The sequence below is a fragment of the Solanum stenotomum genome, chromosome 1, assembly GCF_019186545.1.
Source record: "Solanum stenotomum isolate F172 chromosome 1, ASM1918654v1, whole genome shotgun sequence".
NCBI classification, from domain to species: domain Eukaryota; kingdom Viridiplantae; phylum Streptophyta; class Magnoliopsida; order Solanales; family Solanaceae; genus Solanum; species Solanum stenotomum.
Window position 1 is genome coordinate 21937135 of NC_064282.1, and position 22563 is coordinate 21959697.

General features: G+C 34.2%; 1 protein-coding gene across 4 annotated transcripts in view; it reads right to left on the bottom strand.

The window, feature by feature from the left end:
• The window catches only part of LOC125853510 (uncharacterized), a 113363-nt gene that overhangs the window by 66840 nt on the left and 23960 nt on the right, over nucleotides 1–22563 (bottom strand). The window contains exons 1-11 of one of the 4 annotated variants that reach the window (XM_049533207.1): nucleotides 11692–11752; nucleotides 9969–10067; nucleotides 9717–9843; nucleotides 8080–8192; nucleotides 6664–6979; nucleotides 6411–6588; nucleotides 6291–6340; nucleotides 2433–2525; nucleotides 2266–2354; nucleotides 1747–1825; nucleotides 1448–1530 (exon numbers count right to left, since the gene is read on the bottom strand). In XM_049533207.1, the coding sequence (XP_049389164.1) occupies nucleotides 1448–1530; nucleotides 1747–1825; nucleotides 2266–2354; nucleotides 2433–2525; nucleotides 6291–6340; nucleotides 6411–6588; nucleotides 6664–6979; nucleotides 8080–8111 (920 nt within the window). In that variant the 5' untranslated portion in view covers nucleotides 8112–8192; nucleotides 9717–9843; nucleotides 9969–10067; nucleotides 11692–11752. Of the gene's footprint in view, nucleotides 1–1447; nucleotides 1531–1746; nucleotides 1826–2265; nucleotides 2355–2432; nucleotides 2526–6290; nucleotides 6341–6410; nucleotides 6589–6663; nucleotides 6980–8079; nucleotides 8193–9716; nucleotides 9844–9968; nucleotides 10068–11691; nucleotides 11753–16477; nucleotides 17026–17352; nucleotides 17993–18130; nucleotides 18212–19986; nucleotides 20675–20755; nucleotides 20835–21389; nucleotides 21473–21686; nucleotides 21766–22092; nucleotides 22182–22260; nucleotides 22354–22563 lie in introns of those variants that run through there. The other 3 variants (XM_049533206.1, XM_049533208.1, XM_049533205.1) reach the window with 3 other exon arrangements.

The following is a 22563-nucleotide window of genomic DNA, read 5'->3' on the forward strand; positions in this document are numbered from 1 at the left end:
TAATTTAATAATTAAAAGGCAATATTAGGGTTTATTTGGTGTTTTGGACAAACACGACTCTCTTTTCCCTTTTTTTCTCTCATTAAGCTTCGCGACCTTAAATTTGCAATCGCGATCTTCAGCTTCTCTCTTCCATCTCTTTCTTCTTCAGTCCTTTGCTTCGCGACCTCATCAAGTATGTTTTCAACAATTTTTGTTCTTCTTCTTCTCCTTTTCTTCTTTCATGCCCTGTCTTTTATTCTGTCAGCACTCAGCAGTATGCAGTCTCCGTTTTTTAGAGTCCTAGTATTACTTGTTAATTGTCTTATGAATTATTGAGTCATTCAAGTTCTAGTCTTTTAGTATCTACTTTCTACTATTAGTTTTGAATTGATATATTTGTTAATATGTTATTGCTATTGAGATATTGGATATGTATATATACAATTAAATATTTAAAGTTTTTGGTATTAATTGACGCCTCAATTCAAAAAGGCAAACGCCTCGCGGCGAAGCAGATCCTTGTCACCTTTTGCCTTCCAAAACACAGGTTGAAGGGAACTTTTTCTGTTTAAAATCTAAATAGCTGGAATTTCCCTTTACTTTCCTTTGAGGTTGTTTTCTGATCCACCAAAAAAAAAAGTGCCAAACAGCTTTTAGACATCCTGAGTTGTTCCTTATCATCTTCAAAGAATTTAATTTTTTCCCATTGATGACGGTAACCAATAATCTGACAGTCTAATGCAACGCATTCCCCAAAATTGGCCATATTTTTCCACTATCGTTGTAGAAAATTATAAAAACCCAAACAGTAATTTTCTTCTTCTTTTTCATTCATTCATACTGCTATAGCTTAGTCCATGAAGCAATATCATTCATACAATCACATCAATATACCAATGTCAATAAATCAATACACAAAAGATTTGTCATTCTCGTTTCAGTCTCTCTCGTATAAGTTATGTCATCTACCCTGAATTACAACCAGTAGAAGCCCGAGATTGCGGAGCTTTCGTGTCTCCAGAAAATTTACATTTAAATTCTTAATAAGGCCGAATGCAGCATAAGCAGCAGTCCCCAAAATACCATTAACTTATTCAATGAGACAATCAAAGTCAAAGGAGAATGATGACACTATTCTTGGTAACACTTCCCACATTTTAACAAAGCAAAATCTGCTGCAAGAGCACCACAAAAGGTATAGGAAGCTGTCAATAATAAATTTCGGATATTTAATTCCAGAACAGAAAAGTCTAACCTAATGCACATCCACATTAGCCCCGTGTTAACAAATAAAATTGCACTTCATAAGAAAGGCGCCAAAGCAAAACCAATAAATTAATAATCCTTTTTTTTTTATGACAAGGGAAACCCGCAGCCGCTACCTTTGGGTGCGCACACCCGCTCCTATGCAATAGCTCGCAAACCACATAAATTAATAATCTTAAAAGCAATAATTAAGGTAAACCTGATGCCATCACATTGGCTGTGCACCCAGCGCTCGCAAATGTCACAGCAAACCATAGGTGTTGTTTCAGAATCTCTATAAACCTATAGTATAAAAAAAAGATTAATTGCATTCCCCATAGACCTATGGGAAGAAAAACAATTGGTTTCTTTGGAAAGGCAATGAAAGCCAAAGGCATACAGTAATTATAGCCGACAAATTAGAAACTTCACATTGATAAACCACCATACTACAAAGAACCTCATTGTAAGATTAAACAAAGAGAAGCTCAAATAATAATAACGGCCAAAATATCTAACCTTCAAACAAACTTGACAGTAGTTTCCCTTCACAAATAATCTTCCACAAGCATCACAACAAGTGTATCCTAAATACCACCTGCCATAGATCAAGCTATCAATAGTTCAGAGGCAATAGGATATGCAAGGCCTTTAATGATTTTCATAGGATATGCAATGCCTTCATATGATTTTCATATATCACATGCAGCACACAACATTATCGGATGCCACTATTGCAATAATTTGTACTTTAAAATCTCTGTAAGATATTAGTCCAGAAAATTAACTGTGCTACGGGAAAGCCCAAAACTAGAGAACTTATTTAAATTGCTTTCATAGCCCTTATCACAATATATAACATAAATAGAACACCTACATGATGTTCCTCTGTGAAGATACAGAGAAAAGGACATAGAGAAGTACATGAATAAGCAGTGTAACTAAAATGGAGTTAATTAAACTGTTCAATTAATATTTACAGCAAAACTTGAATCCAAGAGAATGTCCACAAGCTGCTCATGGCACCATACTACATACCTCACGCTCAGTCCATTTCCTGGAACATTAGAACAACAGCTGTGACACTTTGTGTGTTTGGGGCACAAATAAGGCCCACTACTAACTTTCTGCACATCCCAAAAACAATAAGTACAATCTAGTTTTACTATTATACAGAACTGGAAGAGTAAGACACAATAATCCACCTTGAGTGGAGGCTGCATACAGTAACAGTGATAAGCTGCATCACACCTTTTGCAATACATGAACTTGTTTGGATCTCCAGTTGTTTGACAGCCCTACACCAAAAAGGGAGCATACATACAGTAAGCATATATGAACAATATAGTATGCATAAGAACATGAGTTGAACAATAGCATAGACATCGAATAGCTAAAAATGCAATAATCACTAGAGTATGATGCAGAACGGATGTCCGATTATCAAACAGAAAAGTTGCTTTAGGCAAAAGATTATAACAAACAAAAAGCGGCCAATAGTTTCATTTATAGTCCTACTCGATAGGGACACTTCCAATAGTTTTTTTTAAAGATATTTCATACTTGAAGAGATCTTTACAAGTTAATATGTTCGATAATCATTATTTGAGTAGAAACTGCGCTTCATGTGATGCTGCCTCAAATAGATTAGCAACCTACCTTGCAATTTAACAGGAGCATATAAAAAACCATTATCAGAAACATCCCTGACCATGAGCCACTCAAATAGAAAAGAAAGAAAATAGGTTAAACTCCATTCACTTGTGTATATCTCATCAGCACATAAACTCTAGTCTTTGTGAGAGCAAATCTAGTCCTTATATACTGTATTGGCATCTTCCACTCTCTACCACCCCTTCCCTCCAAACCATCACAAAATTTCCCACATCCTGATAAAATACCACTATACCCAACCAATAAACTCATTTCCTGCCCATGCAACACATGCAACACCTTCAATCCAGTTCTTGCAGTCACTCGGACAGTAAAATTAACAATTCCACGAGCACCATCCTTTGACACCTTCTACCACTTCTTCCTTCAATATGTCAAAAACCCTTCACATCCCCAAATCCAGTTTCAATGCAAGCTAGTGATGCCAAGTTAGGGGTTATTGCTGCACCTATGATGTACACGCTTTGGAAAAACTTGGTACAGACAAGATGAGAGAATTTTTTTTTCAACGAAGCACAGAAATTTATTTGAAAACTTCAAAATATGGAGAAGATAGGGATAAGGGAGAAAAAAGAGTGGGTTTTTTTTTTTTTTTGGATATATGGGTACTAGGATGACTCTCTACAATTAAGTGTTGTTTGGCATGTTTGTCTTTTTATTTCAAATTTTTAACGCTTCTACTTTTACTATTGCTTTTTTGTATTCTTTTAATCTAGTAAACGTATTTTCATTCATAAACATGGCCAAGTTTGCCATATAAAAGGAATATATCAAAAGATAAAAAATCTACAAAAGGATATGATTCTCTACAAACTCAACCCACTCATCTACTCCCTCTGTCCCAGTTTAAATGATTTACTTTCCTTTTTAATCAGTCTCAAAAAGAATGACACGTTTCTATATTAAGTAACAATATAACTTTAAAATGTTTATTTTACCCTTAATGAAATGATTTAAGTCGCACAAATATCTATTACTTATTTTAGACCACAATTTTCAAAATTACTCCTTTCTTTATTAAACTCCGGATCGAGTCAAACTAAATAATATAAAATGGAACGGAGGGAGTACAAAACAAGGGACTTTTTGTTCACACCAAAAGAAAATAAGGGAACTCAAACTACTCCTTGATGGAGAGAAACTCGACTCTACACCTTCTTCAAAAGATCTCTCACTTCTCTCTCTCCAGAGTACCCACATTAAAGCAAGTGGAACCACGTTCTAAGACCTTCGTCTTCTTTTCCTTCTCCGCTCTTCCAACTGAACATCAAATCTTTCACAGTTTTTGGCAATGCTCACTGAGTGCCTAACCATCCAACATTTATCCCACCATAGCTTCATGGTTAGGCCGCAATGTAAGAGAAGATGATCCACATCTTCACCTGCCTCCTTACATATGTAACACTAACTAACGAAGACAACGCACACCTTCCTCAGCCCCCTTGAGATCCATATTCCATAACATGGAAAAGTCATATTCTCCCTAACCAATAGTTTCTTATAAAAAGACCTCATAGAGAACATTCCATTATTTCCAAACCCCACTTCCAAACATCGAAATAATCAATTGAATTGACTTTTCTATGTAGTAAGGCTAAGATTTTGTATTTCCTTAAAATTTCTTTTTCTTTTCTTCTTAAAAGATGACACTTTCTTTCTATGCAAGTCCCCATCTTAAACTACTGCTGATTTTGAGCTTCTTTTTGCTTCTCTTTCAACTCTATGTATAGTTACAAAAGCTATTTAATATGAAATTAAATGCTGCAAACTAATTACTTTTACAATCAATTTATTGAGAATCTAAAACCAATGTTGCTATTGACCATCATTATTTTGTGACCTCGTTGAAATTTATTTTTATTCTATTTCATTTTAGGTATAGAATCTACATATTGTCATTATTGTATAATAGGTACTGAAAATAATAATGCTAATCGCTACTTGATCATACAAGTACTAAATTCATATATTTAGGTAATTTCATATGTTTGATGAATCATACGCTTCTTATTGCTTTTGATTAAAACTTGAAAGACCTTATTGTTTTTTTGCATTTTCAAAGTACCGCTCAAATCCTACCAATATTCCAACCTACAAGGCTATTTTTCTATGCCCCCAAGAAACCTCCATAGTAAACCTAGATGCAAGTCTCGTGGTGCCACGGAGAGAGTAACAAAGGAAGGGATAAAGGTTAACGGCTAGTTGGTTATAACCTTCTGTTTGATTTGCTTTGGTTAACCATTGGTTAGATAGATTAAACTACCTCATTCCAACAATCTGAAGGTTTAATGTGAAACAAAAACTAAAATCAAAGTCTTCCTCAAACAAAAAAAAAATTAAAGGCACCAAAGAACACAAGGACAAAAGCACAAAAGACTGAAAAAGCAAGCTGGAGAAACAGAGAAGGAAACAAAAACCAAGAAGAAAACCTAATCTGATTCAGCAACACCTTGTAAACTTAACATGACAAAATTTACACCATAAAAAGAAAAAACATAAAACTGATGGAACTATAGTGACTTATTTCACATTAAATAACTTCTTTTCAAAACTGTGGTGCCTTGACCAGCTTGTGAGCACTTCGACGCCTTCCACCATAACTCTGTTACCAAGCCAAGAAAACACCGTCATTTAAAAACTTCTTACAACCAGGGATCGGGGTTTCAACATGGGTTTATCATTATAAGCTATTATTGCTTGCAGCTTATTTGGCTTTGACATGGTGCATATTAGAGTTGGGTCCACTTGATCTAGTGGAAAGTAGTCTTCCCTGTTTCTTACAGGACAAAAGGTAGTTGATATGGCAAGTGTATGATTAGTGACTAATGGGTTTGCGTATAAGTGGGGCCATGGGTCAAATTCTACCTGTTTTGCCATCTCCTTTGACTATTGTACACCATAAACATACGGAGAGATCCATTTAAAAGCATCGACTTAAAAGCAATATCTTTGTTTCTGAATTGACTGTCCATGCAGATACAAAGAAGTTGAAAACACCTATTTCTATAGTTAAGACAGCGACCTTAGTCAGGATCCCTTTTTATTTTATCAGTGTACCTTGCCAAGATTTGTGTGTTAGAACTGACATGGATGACCTCTCATAGGGTTAGGCAACAGGTTAGAACCTAAAATTCGTAAATATGAAAACCTCAAGGTTTTACATAAGGCTAGCAAAGAAAATTAGGACATCAGTTGATATCTCATATAAATTTAATTTTTCCATTTTGTTAGGCAATAAAAGTCAATGTTTTGTCGAATTAGCTTTGACCTTCTTATTGACATTAAAGGAAGAAAAAAACTCATGGTACAATTGCCACATGATGGGAAGTTATTAGAAAGCAAAACCAAATATGTTCCATTATTTTATTGAAAAGAATCAAAAGTTTTACCTCACAAACCCGGCAAGAGGGACATGTCCATGAACTCCAATGGAAGAGATCTGTAAAAAGGGGCAAATTAGCAAAAGCATAACACTAAAAACTGACGAATCTTGTGGCCTATAAGAGTACCTCTATGTTGACCCCAAGTTTTCAGGCAGCTTAGGTGATACTTCTTCCCACAACAATTGCATGACATCATCTTCCTTGCTCTTTCACCTCCTTCAGTTTCACTGGAAAAGCATAGCCTACACAACACTTTGACATTTGATAGACCTTGTTCTTCTCCACCAACATCTTTCATGGAGCCCTGAGGGGAGATAATTATTTGTAAATAAAAAGATTGGATACTTTCGTGTAACAATTTAAAACAGTAGTTCCTAACCTCCACATCTCCAGACTGAAACCCTCCAGCGAAATCCTCACCCACATTAGATGCAGCAGCAGCAGCTTTCTTCTGCAAAGCAACACGCTTAGTCTGAGCTGAAGCAGTAGAAGCTGCCTCCTCACCATCCCCATTACCTACAGGCACTCGTGGGGGCGACGCAACGATGAGCTTGGGCACCTTAACCTGACATGTGGCAGGTTGTTTGGCCTTAAGACCCCATGGATCCTTGAGAAACTCCTCAAGCCTAGTCACATCTCCCAAGAACCCATTTTTATCCTTTGGGAACCCATCTGGGCAGAAGCAGATCTTTCGACTGCACCAATAAAGGCAAAAACACTCAACTGGGTCAGAAATTCCAAAGCAAACAACAAAACACAAAACGGAGAAAGCAATGTCACGTCCATCCATAAAGAGGGAGATAGCAGATCCTCCAGCTATACCAAAAAATAGCCAAATCCCACACCCAAAAACACTGGATGGTTTATAAAAATAACCCTAGTAAACAACTTCAAACCATAAGACAAAAAACCCATTTGGCATCCTTGGTCTAGATAAGAGAGAGTAGATAGAAGAGTGATAATAAAAAGAAAAAGAGAGAAAATAAACAAAACTATAAACAAATAATACAAAAATAAAAGAATGTAGTACCAGGTAAATGGGCACGCTGTGTGAAAGGCCATACACGAGATAAAGATCTTGGTGTACGAGGAATTTTTGAAGAGTTCAAATTGGGAAAAGCCCTTTTGGGGGAAAAGAGAGAGAGAGAAAGAGAGGAAGTGGAGGGGGAGTTACTGGTGATTGTGATGTTTGTGGGTGTTTGGGGTTACACAAGTTTGTTTATAAGGTGAGGCAAAATTCACATTTGGCCCATTGAAGTTTTCAAAATGTTTACAGAATCCATGATTGTTTGTATCGAAGTGAAAAAAGTCAAAAATTCAAAAAAGGAAAAAGTTTTATTAGGAGAAGAGAAACTTCCAGAAAAATACATATGGTCATTGTGAGTACATTTTCATGATTTATTTTGACCATAAAATTTGATCAGATTTAGAAAATCTGGTTTTTAAATATTTTCAAGTTCCCACCAATTTTTGGGCTTTTTGGGACATGGCTAATACTACGAGTCAAGTGGTCATGAATTTGCTTCTAGTTCATAGTTACAAGTTCTTGTCAGCTGTCTAAGATCTACTATAAAGTTCAAGCAGTTACAAGGTCAGCAAAGTCCTGCTTGGAAATATATTATAAAGAAACTAAAGGAGCTCAATTTTGATGATTTCCTTGAAGCAAGGCTGGGACATAAAAATGGAGTTGTAACATACAAGACAAAAGGAAGGAACAAGTAAAAATCAAGAGATTGATCATTGAAGAATTGATTTTTGATGCTCATTTCCTGAGGGGAAGGGAAAGTTTGAATACCTTACATAGTTCATAGTATGAATCATGGTCATCAAGTCCGATTCTGCATTTGACACTCACGGGAACATTTGTATTTGCAGCAATTACGCACATGGCTTCAGCAACAAACTTTCCTTGTAGAAGTTGTGAATATATCAGAGCAAGTATATAGATAAATAATATATTTGATGTATCAAGCAAATAAATCTGAACCTTTGGATCAGGCATGAGGCACACACCAAAACACCCATATCACGCTACTCAGGGGCTAGAGAAAAAGTATCAGTTTTTTCAGACCCAAAACTGATACTTCATTTTTTTTTATCAATTTCAAAAAAAAAACAGTATCAGTTTTGGGTCTGAATAAAAGCTAGAAACGCATATTTTTAGATAGGAAAAGCAGAACGGACTTAAAATTAGTTTCATCAAAGCCATATGAAGTTGCCAGTTGTGTCGCTTTGGCCAAGATCTCCAAATTATTTTCCCTAATTTGAAGCACTGTAGGATATTGCTCAGGGACATATGCCTAGAATCTATCCCGGTATATTAGAAAAATCACATGAATGTCAGATCTCACTGCACGATACAAACACACAAGCATTGGACAGTGACAAACTGCTCTTAAAGGTTCAAGCCACAAGCGCAATAACAAATCAGTACAAGAAAGTTCCTCTACGAGATTTTATTGTTTTCTTCTTTTTACTTTTGATGACCGTGGTGTCCGTACTAGCTTTCGCGGACCTCGACTAATTCAATGAGAAATCTGCCACCTATCACCAACAACAGGTAACTCTGTCCACCAAGGCTAGGACAGATGGGAAGGATCACCTAATTTTTCTTGTCTCCACTGTGTTTTGAACAAGATAGGTCAGGGTTCTCAACCACTTCTTTGACCACTAAGTCACACCCTTGGGTGCAGTTCCTTTTGCAGATCTGCCCATGTTACAATAATATATCCCCTTCTTTGCTAAGTATTTTACACCAACGAAATAAATATTCCTTTTCTAGGAAACCATCTAACAGGGACAAGGGCCTTAGTTTAGGGAAATGAATATAACCAACCAATTTGGTTAACTTGACCCTTGAAAGACAACCCAAAGAGCCTATAGTAATTGATATAAAAACAGTACGATTCATCAGTTTAGAAAATCAAATACAAGTGTCAGGTGCCATCTATAGAAGTGTTAACTGTAAGCTTCTCTTTGTAGAAGGTCAGTTTAGATCATGTAGAAAGTAGGCATATAACCACAGAGACATACATCCACTATTTCCTTTTATCATGAAAATTGGGGCTGGCAGCAAGAGGATCAAGATTAAAGAAAGTAGCATTTTCCATCGCATGACTTAAAACAAATGGGAAAAATAAAATCATAGGCTATTTTGATTTATGCACATTCAGTGAAAAAATCAACTGGTACAGTTGATGTAAATTATCATATATGAGTTTAAATCTTCTGTAATTGTGAGCCTTTATATACTATATAGCACAGTAAATGTTGATTTCTTTCTCATTTCGTTTTGTCTAGAATAAGAACAAAGGATTAACTTGCATGATTCTCTTCTTTTTGCTTAGCTCTACTTATCAGTAAGAAACAAAAAGGTATTTTATAGTTGGGTATAAAAGCACTAGAGTCTTATTCCATGCAGCAGAACTTTACCAAATTGCCACACTGGTAGACAATTGTTTCGTCAGCAAGCATTTCTGGGTAGAGCCACGTCTTCCTTGAGATGAGACGGGCCAAAGTTCTGTAATGGTTATCAGTCCATTTCATCATGGGAGCAACACTGTTTAAATACAAAGGCTTATAAATATTAGGGAGCATTTTTTATTATTCTTGTAAGTAAAAAAATAATATGGAGCTTATTAACTATGTAACGAGAGAAAATTAGACTTGAATATATGCACGCACCTGAACCAAGGAGGAGAATAGTGCTCTGCTCCCATTAGAGAAGTAGAGCGGAGTTTTGATGATAAGCACAAGAAGTCTGATGACAATCTGCCACGGGTTCTGAGAATAACAGAATGAAAAGGAGTTAAAGAAGCAATCACACAATGTCCCGTTGATTTCTTCTTCCCTCTAAGTCCAGCGTAGGCTGCTCTTTTATGAACCTACCCATTGGATAGGAATTGGCATCACACAAGAGGACATGCTGTATACCCCACAGAGGCACTTTGAAAATTTACCAAAATAGATAATTAACTGAACCAATAAAGACCTAAAGCCACCTAGCTCAATATAGAAACCAAAAAAAAATACTTGGGTCATTAGATGAAGGATGAACTGTCAGGAACTAGAAAGTTAAAACACTGGCTCAATTAACTGAACAATTTTAATAATTTTACAGGTGCTGTAGGTATTGCCTAGAAGACTGGAAAATCCACCCTCACAAGTTAGAAAGAAGAGAAGCTCCAAAGACAAATGAAAAACATTTGAAGTACATTTCCAGCATTTATCTTGTGGGTAAGAAAAAAGTTCTAGACGCTTAGAAGAGAATGATGCACTTCAACGTTTAAAATACAAATGTTTAAACTCATTAGCTTTTCGGGGCAATCTGAAAAAACTAAATTGATATAGATGCTATGATGGATTTCCTTGGCTTGGGTACGGATATGAGAGAGATTAGATCATTTATAGCCTTCTTGATAACCAGGACTCACCTGGTATTGTTTTAGCTAATCAATATTATTATCAATCAACAAGGAACTACATCTCAACCCTAAGCTTGTCAAGGTTAGCAATTTGAATCCTCTATGATAATAAAATACTGTTTATAAGCAAATTATTGACATTCTTTCTATTTTAACCATCCCAAAAAAATTTCACAATATTCCACTAGTCATATACAGTTATCCCATTTAAAGTGACGTCATTGAACTGGAAATGGAGTTCATTAATTATGGTAACTAATTAAATAGTGTAGATATGAGAATATTAAAACATGCTATAATTAGATAGTGTAGATCACAGAATATATAAATCAAAACCAAGTTTAAAATTTGAATGTTAAACGTTCTACAACTCATGCTCATTCAGATAATGATAATGGAGATGGGATAGTTCGCGAATTGCTAGAAAAAGAGAAAAAGAACCCATAAAAATTCAATCTTTTTAAGTTTTCTCCATATAATCTACCCTTTCCAGCTTCCACCAAAATAAAATAGCTCTTAAATAACTTCTCCTATTTTTTCCATTGCTTAATATCTTAATCATATTCCAAATATCCAAAATCTCAGAACCACCCAATTCCTACACTTGAATACTTCCTTCCCACATTTAGCTCTTCTCTTCTAACAGGAATTGATTGCGAACCGGAAAATTAATTAATCATGGGGTTAAAAAAAGAACCAGAATAAACAGAAATTAGGGAACTCAAACAAGAAAAACTAAAATATATAAATAAGACAAAAAGGAAAAGCACAAAAACAATACTAATAACTAAGAATAATGAAAATTATAAGACCCAGTATATGTACAAAGAGGAAAATAGGATTTAGGTAACTCAAGAACGAACAAGAAAAACTAATATAAAATAAAAAAGGGAGAAGCACAAAATTAATACAATAACTAAGAAGAATGAAGAATATAAAACCCAGTATATGTACAAAGAGGAAAATAAGATTTAGGGTTTTACATGGAAACAGAGAGATGATGCTTCAGCTACTTCTGAGGTGAATCCAGTGGCAGTTGGAGAAGACAAACCGAATAAAATAGTCTCTCTCTATATATATATTTATTTATTTTTCTACTTTCTTTTTCTGAATTAATGGAATAAATTTCAATATATTACCCATAATATATTTTTTATGTCGAAATACATCTTGACGCAATAGATATGGTAGATATCATCTAAGATAATAAGTTAATAATAAGGTATCAAATCAAAAGCGAGTTAAAGCAAAGATGTTTCTCTTTCATTATTTTGATGGAATTTGTAAATAAAATATTTCGTTGCTAAAAGATCTTTTCATTGAATAATTGGAAAGATACTTATGATCATCTCAAGATGATTATCCTTACATAAGCATTTTTTTGATAGGATGAATTTATAGACAAAAAATTTTAGATCTATTTATGAGTATTTTTCTCCTTGTTTAAATTATTTTACAACTGATATTTGTGATAAGAATATCACTAATGATATCTTGGATAAACCTTTATCATATTTTAAAGAGAAAAGACATAAAGTAATCACTGAAGTTGTTTCAAATTTTTAAAAAGACACATTAACTTTGCGGCGTTCTATTACCCCACAAAAGTATTGAATATCTTTGTAAAAGGATCATTTTAACTCATTTTCTCACTATGTTTATGAAACACACAGATGGCACGCGTGAATGTCTATTTTTGTTGCCAAAAACCAATTAAAAAGTGCCACGTTTCAATTGTTTTCTTTATTAATTATATACTTCATTCAAATGCATCATCTTCCCCAAAATGATAACAAATTGGATGATGGCTGCACTTTTTGATATAATCTTCCTTTGGAGACATGTTGTAGGCGCTCTCTAGGTTGCTTCTGGTTCTGTTCTAAATTTTGGGCTCTCAACGAGTCGACGATATTGAAGAGATTACTAAACCAAGAGCGACTTGTTTCTACGATAAGATCTTATCTTGATATGTCATCTTTTCATGCACAATCAATCTTTTATACAGCGACGTTCTGCATTGTCTCAAGTAATTTTCTTAGCTAATAGCTCAAATGGAGAAAATATAATTGATTTGGATACTCTTCATCCTTAAAACTCTTATCTGTCAATATGCATTCTACGTAAGAAAAGTAAACCTTCAATTTCTTGTTTACTCAGCTAGTCCTCCAAAAATTTTGACCAAGAAACGTCAAAATTGAAGCAACTATCTTCAACAATCGCTTTGATTGAAGAAAACGAAGAGACAAACTAAGAAATGAAAAAAAAAAGTTTTCTCTTTTTGAAACNACCTTTATCATATTTTAAAGAGAAAAGACATAAAGTAATCACTGAAGTTGTTTCAAATTTTTAAAAAGACACATTAACTTTGCGGCGTTCTATTACCCCACAAAAGTATTGAATATCTTTGTAAAAGGATCATTTTAACTCATTTTCTCACTATGTTTATGAAACACGCAGATGGCACGCGTGAATGTCTATTTTTGTTGCCAAAAACCAATTAAAAAGTGCCACGTTTCAATTGTTTTCTTTATTAATTATATACTTCATTTAAATGCATTATCTTCCCCAAAATGATAACAAATTGGCTGGTGGCTGCACTTTTTGGTATAATCTTCCTTTGGAGACAAGTTGCAGGCACTCTCTAGGCTGCTTTTGGTTCTGTTCTAAATTTTGGGCACTCGACGAGTTGACGATATTGAAGAGATTACTAAACCAAGAGTGACTTGTTTCTACGATAAGATCAGATCTTGATATGTCATCTTCTCATGCATAGTCAATCATTTATACAATGACGTTTTGCATTGTCTCAAGTAATTTTATTAGCTAATAGCTCAAATGGAGAGAGAATATAATTAATTTGGATACTCTTCATCCTTAAAACTCTTATCTGTAAGTATGCATTTCACATAAGAAAAGTAAACCTTCAATTCCTTGTTTACTCAGCTAGTTTTCCAAGAATTTTGACGAAGGAACGTCGAAATTGACGCAATGATCTTCAACAATCGCTCTGATTTAAGAAAACAAAGAGACAAACTAAGAAACGAAAAAAAAAGAGTTTTCTCTTTTTGAAATGATTTGAGTCAATTTAATTTAAATTAAATTAATTAAAAGCGTGAGCATCACGCGCATGCTCACATGTGAGAAAGGGTCAAAATGTTTATGTCTTTGCTCTATTTTAAAATAAATTATTTGAATAGTTAGGACTATAATATCATATTTGGAAAATTGCATAGTAATATTACTTTGTTTTTTAGGATTATAATTAGAGTTATCAATATGGGCCAACTCTATCCGGGCTAATCCATACAGGCTTTGAAATTTGACGGGTCAGGCTGAGCTAGCCCATTTTTGGTGTGGGTCAGAAAATGGTTGGTCCAATCCACAAGTATGTGGGCTACGGGCTTTGTCGGGTCATCCCTTTTCTCTTAAAAGTACTATTTTAATTTTTTTTAAAATTAAATTATAATTTAAAAACATTATCATAAATATCGACAAGACAATATTATATGGTGTTAGTGTTACTACTTGTTAATCAAATCCACAAATAAAATTATTTTTATAATATTTGTTAAGTTTGATTTCAAGTAAAAACATAAATATCTAAATATAATTATTAACCTAATTGTTTTCCAATTATCATAATAAAACACAAAATCTATGACAATATTCTGTAGCCTATGTAGTGATTCCCTAAAAATTTTAGGAAATTTTTATTTTATGTAGTACATATTTTATAAACATAATTTTGTATTTAAATTGTAATATTTCAAACTTTAAACAAATTTTGAGTTTAGACTCTTGTAATTTTTAATACCCTATTTTATTTTTATTTTTTAATTAGTTTTTATTTGGCCCACGGGTCGGTCCTATCCATATTTCTCAAGCCCCACAAATCAGTAGGCTTATTCAAGTCGGGCTAAAAAGCTCTTTTCTTATATAGGCTCCAAAAATCGCAGCCCAGCCCTATCAAATCACGGGTTAGGCCAAGCTGACCTAACGTGCCTAGACCATATTAACGACTCTAATTATAATATCATCTAATTATTTCTATTTTTCTCAAAATACATTTGACACAATAAAAACATGTTTCTCTTTATTAATGGGATGTCATGTCACATTATCTTTTTTCATAATAATAATAATAATAATTAAAAAAAAATCATCCGGTGTCTGTTATTCACACTGAAGTTCGACTAATCCGAATTGTATCTGATAAGGCTCATCCGATGGTAGCGTTCCCTACAAAGGATTTTTCTTCTTTTTAAATTAATTACTAGAAAAAAAAAACTACAGCGAAATTCGTTGATTTTGATCTAAGATAATTGTGAAAAACGTCAATTAATATTAGATAGTAATTTATATTTGCTTAATCAATTATCAAATTACGACCAAGAGACATATCTTTGTATACTTTACAATTAGTAATTTAGTATCATTTAAATAGATAAATAATTTGATATATTTATCACGGGAGACTTTAATCAAGTGCTTCAATTTTATGCTAATAAATTATAAATTAGAATAAATGATAGAGAACAAGTTCTTAAGACTCTTGGAATTAAATGCGTTACAGACATTACATGAGATAAGTTTTTGTACATACTTGCTGAATAGTTCGATAAATATAAATTACTTAGTAAACAAGAACTAGAGGACTATGACTATCCAAGAACTAGAAGAATTTTTAAGAACTTGTTCTCTATCATTTATTCTAATTTATAATAATATATCTTAAGATATTTTTCAATATTTAAATGGTTCGACTTTTGAAAAGTGAAACGTGATATGTATTATAAGACAAATAGATTATAACTATCCAAGAACTAGAGGAATTCATATTGGATTTTGCTCGGAAACCTAAAGAGCTAGGGTAGAAAAACTTGGCTTATTTATAATTATCTTTTATCTGGTATGAGTGATTTAAAAGAGCTAAAAAATTATTATTTAGAAAAAAAATGAATAATGTGACATGTCATTCCATTGTGAGAGAGAATGATGTTTTTATTGTGTCCAATATATTTTGAGGAAAATAGAAATAGTTGGGTGGTATTATAGTTCTAAAATGATAATCGCTTACTTAAATAACATCATTCACCATTAAGTGAAAAAAGAATGACCACAACATTACTTATGCAATATTATGATACTAAAATACAAATTTATGCCCCATAGGAAAATATTTATTATTTTGATTTCAACAATATTTTTGACCGCTTATATAATATTTATAGTGTCGAAGGACAAAAATTAAAGAACACTCTAAAATGATAACATATAGGCATACGTCTACTTGTGTATAGATAAATAAACCACAATTTAAATTTCACAGATATCTGAACCTATGCGATCAAATTGTACTAGAAAACAATTTTACGATAATTTTATATTCATCTAAAATATTTTAGAATTTTGATATTGTAATAATCAATTCAAAACAAATAATTATTTTTTAAAATATAAATTTGACATTTCACACATGAATTTAGAATATCCTAAAAAAGTGTGAAAACAACATGAGCAAAAGAGGTATAATTTGAAGTGATCGTGAATAGAGTTGCAACTTGAATATGCAAAAGAAAAGACTTGTTTTAAGCCTTGGCCAAATTGCTAAAACTAACACATAAAAATAACAGTACTAATTCCTCATTTTTGACAGGTATCTAGATTGTATCTAGAAATATAATATAATGATTTTTTAAGTTATATATAGATTATATCTGAAATATTTCAGAAAATTCTTATTAAACGGAGCTCAACTGGCTATTCTATATTATAGTATGATAATGTCTTCTACCCTGAGTTACAACCAGTAGGAATAGAGCTTTCTAATCTCTAGAAAATTCACATTAAAACTGCAAATCCAGCAAAGATTAATCTAAAGTACCACAAAATGGCTCAAAAACAATGTTCAACCTCTAACCAGAAAAGAGAATTTGTACACCGGGAAACGAAAGGTAACAATAAAACAGAACCAACCAACGCCTTATATATAAGTCTGGTAAAAATGACAGCAAACTTGCAGCAAACACACGATGCAATGTGCAGTAACTTCAAATTTTGACCTGCAACGATCAGTACTTCCTTTGAGCCCACCAAAGAAGAACAACTCTGGGAATCAGCAGTTGCTCATGCTCTTGGCATTCAAAGTTGCAACATACGCTGCAGCTAATAACCAATTTAGCAGTCAACGTTTTTGCTTCTGAGATACAAAACGTATGCCTTGCTTTCCAAGTTCCACGTTCTTCTTCTTCCCATCATCAAAAGCAACAGACACAACAGGTGAGCCTTCAAAAACTTCTACAACTGTCCCTATATGCCTGGAAAAGAAAATGAATTGAAAGGTCAAACTAGCAAACCTCAAAGAAAGTGTGGTACAGATTTATATGAATGCTTTGCTATACAATTTGATATAAAAGAACCAGCAAGGGAGTCACGCTAGTTAAAAGCTCAAATGAAAATAACTACACATAATGTTTCCTTTTCTTTATCCTACTATATCCTTGTGTCCAAATGCAATTCACTTGCTCTACTGATTGCTTTTTTCACATTGCTATCATGATTAATAATCCAGAATATCACAGCACTCATTTCCATTAAAGTTGCATAAATTTTAAGTATAGTAGTCAGCTTGGCAATAAGCTTACCAGGTTTTATCAGACGAATGATGAACTTCCACTCTCTTTCCTTTTGCATCTTTTCCCAACTTCTGCAGTATCCAGTTAGCATCCAAGAACTCATCCATTGTATTGTCTTCATACTGCTGTGATAAATTATCATCAGCCATGGTTGATGATTTTTCTCCAAAGGCTGGTGCTCTCTTTCTTTTAGACCTCTGGCCCTTAACCATGCTTTTATCCTCCTCTCCTGGAGAAGCCCAGGCATTTTGACTTTCATGGCAAGGATTCTTGAACTTGAGCTTTAGGAGAGGTTTTGGATCCTTTCTCGCTGAATTTGATACTGAAGGTGTGCTATTTTTCTCGTCATTCAGGTCATCACAAGAAGCGGGCCCAGCTTCGGCATATTTTACAGAAGCCAATTTATTGTCCCTTGTAGCAGGAGCTTCAACTCCAGCCCTTGTAATAACACTACCGTCATTGCTTCTTTTTCCTAATATACCAAAAGTCTTGAGCGGAGGATAAGGTCCAGATCCATCGGCTAATTTTCCACCAACTTTGGCAGGGAAATTAGTACCTTCTGAGCTAACTTTCTTGATCTTCATTAAGTTGCTTTCTTTACCCCAATGATTTTGACCCTTTATTTGGTCCATATGATTCACCTTATGTCCTTCAGACACAGAAATGAGAGCCAAAAGAAAAGTTATTAATAAAACAATAAAAGTATGCTTCTAAAAGCAACAAATACAATATTATCTTCTTTGCCCACCCCCAACATAGAAAGTAAACAATTTACAACACGTCTTACCTTTTCCACCACCAAGTTTATCTGCAGTGTCATTCCTTTCCGAGTTCTCATTCTCTCTCAGCTGAACTAGATCCTCACTACCTGATTAACAAGGAATTATATCTAAGATATTTTTTGATTAGGTAAATAATTTTACGAGTGTTGGGTAAATCTCCCATATAAAAGAGGTATACCAAAAAGTAGAGAATCTACACCATATAAGAACTAGCATAGAGTATTGAGGCTAATAACTTGATCTCATGAGATAATGCTGCCTTGACCAAGCAATTAGACATTGAATTGAAAGAATTTTAGGGAACAACAGATGGACGAGCGAATCCAGAAATCGAATTTGAAAAACAAATAGGAAACAACAGAAGTCACCTACCTGTTTCGACAGTGAGCACATCTGTTTACATATTAAACCAAATTTCCTAAAATTTCTAAGGGTGTGTGTATGGGTGGGGGTGGAAGTGTTAACATCAGAAAACAATAATAATATGCAGCATGAACTTTAATAACTTTAGGTTATATAACTTTTAATCTTTAGTGGGTCATTAGCAGCTTTCCGAACTCTTCAGCTGCAAGTATTCACACAGAGGAAAGAATCTCAACTAATGTAGCATATAAAATAGAGAAGGAACACCATAGCAGAAAAAGAAATGGAGAATTTTATCCAAGTACAGAACAGATCTTCCATTCCCAGACCAAAGAAAACCAAATATACATGTCATGTTACCTTTATTGTACTACATATATATATATTTATATATAAAGAGTTTTATAAAGAGAACCCTCTGGTTTATGCTAGAGTGCATCAATTAAGACGTCAAATTCAGCGTTCTGAGGAAGGGAAGAAGTCTGTGAGTAAGATGTACATAAGTGCTACTCCTTTAAGATTTGTCAAGATCATTAAAAGAAAAAAGTTTAAAGGCATACATTTTTACCATTTTTTAATAAATGAGTAGCATTGCTATGTCAAACTTTGAGGACGGGACTTAAAATCCCCATTTACTTTACTTTCACAAGAACTTTCCACTTAAGTCATGAAGAAGCAAAAAAAAAAAAACAAGAACAAACATCATTTCACATGATTACCAAAGCACACAGTCCTCATGTGCCAAATAGGCAATCAATTCACCAGGGTAACGAGAAGAAATATGCAGCATAAGTTTATATCCATGCTAGTTTTTTATCTACAACAAAATGCATTCAAGAACGTACATTAGATACTTTTGACTTCTACTAACAAAAAGCAACCCAAGAATAACGGCACTTTATGATACTCCTTAGCCAACTTATATGTTTTTTCTTTATAACCAAGTATATTAGAGATACTTGTGACTTCTACAAACAAAAAGCAACCCAAGAATCACGGCATTTTATGATATTCCTTAGCCATCTAATAACAAAGATATCCTTGATGGCCAGTGACATAAGGTTCAAAACTGTAGGGATAATGAGCACGCCCATCTACCCTTCTTCACTTAAATATCAGGCATTTGTCGGCGGTTGGGTTTGAACCCACAACATGTGCTTAATCCATAAATCACACAATGCGTCCTTACCACTTAAAGCCCAAGGGAAACTTATATATGAAGTCCTTACCAAACACAGATGAAAATCTCCAAGAATTAAAAAATGCACAGAGGAAACTATACATCTTTCTCACTGGCGGAACATTTTGTCTGGATGAGATAACAATTTAGAAAACCATAGCTTTTGTGACATAAGTGACGCAAGCTAGTAGAAAAGCATATTTACAGTCATCAAATTCCATGGAGAAGACATGCCATAGTGTTTATAAACAAGATTCATCCAAGTAAGAAAACGGAAAGAAAGAGGAACCTGAAGACAACATATAGAAAAAAATTTACCATTTGAAGTAGTCAATTCTTGTTCTTTCTGACAGCTTGAAGCATCAGACTTCGGGGAACCTGCTATGTTTTTATTCCGCGAGCCCAAATGTATAACAAGCTTTGACCCCTTAGAGGTCTTTGGCATGCTTGTTTGAATTCCAACATCATCCTCATCCAAAAGCTGAGGCTTGATACCTTTCATTTGGACTGTCCTCTTACCCATGTTTCCAGTAACCTCATCTATGAATTTGTGCTTTATGACCCCTGCCTGATTAATTGAACATGTACCTTCTGTAAAGCTACCAACAGGAGAAGAAAAGCTTTCCAGTTCCCCATAAGCCTGCAATTCTTCATTCTGGACATCACCAACACTATATCCACCTGATGGAGCATCCGGATGTCCTTCCTTGTGTCCACCAGTTAACCCCTTCTTTTTACCAGATTTCTTGTAAGAAGATTTCTTTCCATATTCCTTGCTCTTTTTGGGAGATTTGTCAACTAAACCTTTAAGAGAAAACTTCAAAGATCGACTGTGTTCATTTTTTACTACAGGAGTACCATCTTCATCATCTGAAAAGGATGAAACAGAAAATATTTCATCTTCAACTGGCAACCCAGCTCCTGCCCTCAAACTTGCAATTAAATCCCTATCAGCTACATCTCTCCTCCTCCAAAGCTCCTGAACAGCATCCTCAAGATTTCTCCCCTGAGAACATTAATATAAAACTATTAGGATAGAGTTCTAGTTTAACTTTTCTTGTGAAATAAATCACAGCCATAAACACACCTGATAACTATTTCCGCGGCATGTTGGACATGCATACGGCAAATTTCCATCCACTTGAAACTGCAAATATTTTTCATCACTGCAAAGCAAATACCCATTTTCAAATTAGAACTTCCAATGGAGTCCCTCTTTCAAAGCTTCACTGAAAGTACAATCAAGGTTACATAATTTAACAGCTTTATATCGCATGAATGACATGAGAACAAATTGGCAAACTACGACGATGTCAGGATATTTATATAGTGATGGGAAGAAGAGGAGCTTTCTGGAAATTAGAACTAGCGCCCTGTCAACTGACTCAACTCTTAACAAGGCAGAATGCAGCATAAACTGCAGTCCCCAAAATGCCATTCAGTTATTCAATGAAACAATAATAGTCAGTGGGGAATGAGGAGACTATTCTAGGGAACACTTTTTACATTTTAACATAGAAAAATTTGCTGCAAGAACACCACAAAAGGCATAGGATGCTGTCAATAATAAATTTGTGATATTTAATTCCAGAACAGAAAAGTCTAACCTAATGCACATCCATATTTGCTCCCGTGTTAAGAAATAAAATTGCACATCATGAGAAAGGCACCAAAGCAAAACCAATTAATTAATTTTCTTAAAAGCAATATCTAAGATAAACCTGATGCCATCACATTGGCAGTGCACCCAGCGCTGGCAAATGTCACAGCAGACCATAGGTGTTGATTCAGAATCTCTATAGACCTGCATTACAAAAAACAATTAATTCCATTCCCCATAGACATATGAGAAGAAAAACACTCAGTTGCTTTGGAAAGGCAATGAAAGCAAAAGGCATCACGTAATACTAGCAGACAAATTAGCAACTCCGCATTAGTAAATCACCATAGTACAAAGAACCTCATTGTAAAATTAAACAAAGAGAAGCTCAGATAACAAAAACCGCCATAATACCTACCTTCAAACAAACAGGACAGTAGTTTCCCTTCTCAAATAATCTTCCACAGGAATCACAACAAGTGTATCCTAAAAACCACCTGTCATAGATCAAGATAGCAATGGTTCAGAGGCCATAGAATATGCAATGCCATAAATGATTTTCATAGGATCTGCAAAGCCTTTAATAATTTACATAGGATATGCAATGCCTTAAATGATTTCCATACATCAGAAATATAACTTAAACCAAATGGAACTCCTACATGATGTTCCTCTGTAAAGATACAGAAAAAACAACATAGAAAAGTACATGAATAAGCATTTTAACTAAAATGAAGCTAATTAGAGTGTTCAATTAACATTTATAGCAAAACTTGAATCCAAGAGAATGTCCCACTAGCTGTTCATGGCCCCATACTACATACCTCTTGCTCAGTCCGTTTCCTGGAACATTAGAACAACAGCTGTGACACTTTGTGTGTTTGGGGCATAAATAAGGCCCACTGCTAACGCTCTGCACATCCCAAAAACAACTTGGTATAATCTACTTTTATCATTATACAAAACTAAAAGAGTAAGTCTTGAGAATCCACCTTGTGTGGAGGCTGCATACAGTAACAGTGATAAGCTGCATCACACCTTTTGCAAAACATGAACTTGTTTGGATCTCCAGTTCTTTGACAACCCTACACCAAACAAGGAGCATACATACAGTCAGTATATAATGAGAAATATAGTGAGCATAAGAACATGAGTTGAACAATAACAGGCATCAAATAGCCAAAAATACAATAATCACATGAGAATGATCCAGAATGCATGTTCAATTATCAAACAGAAGAGTTGCTTTATGCAAAATAATTTTTTTGAAAAGAAAAAGAGCAGCACATAGTTTC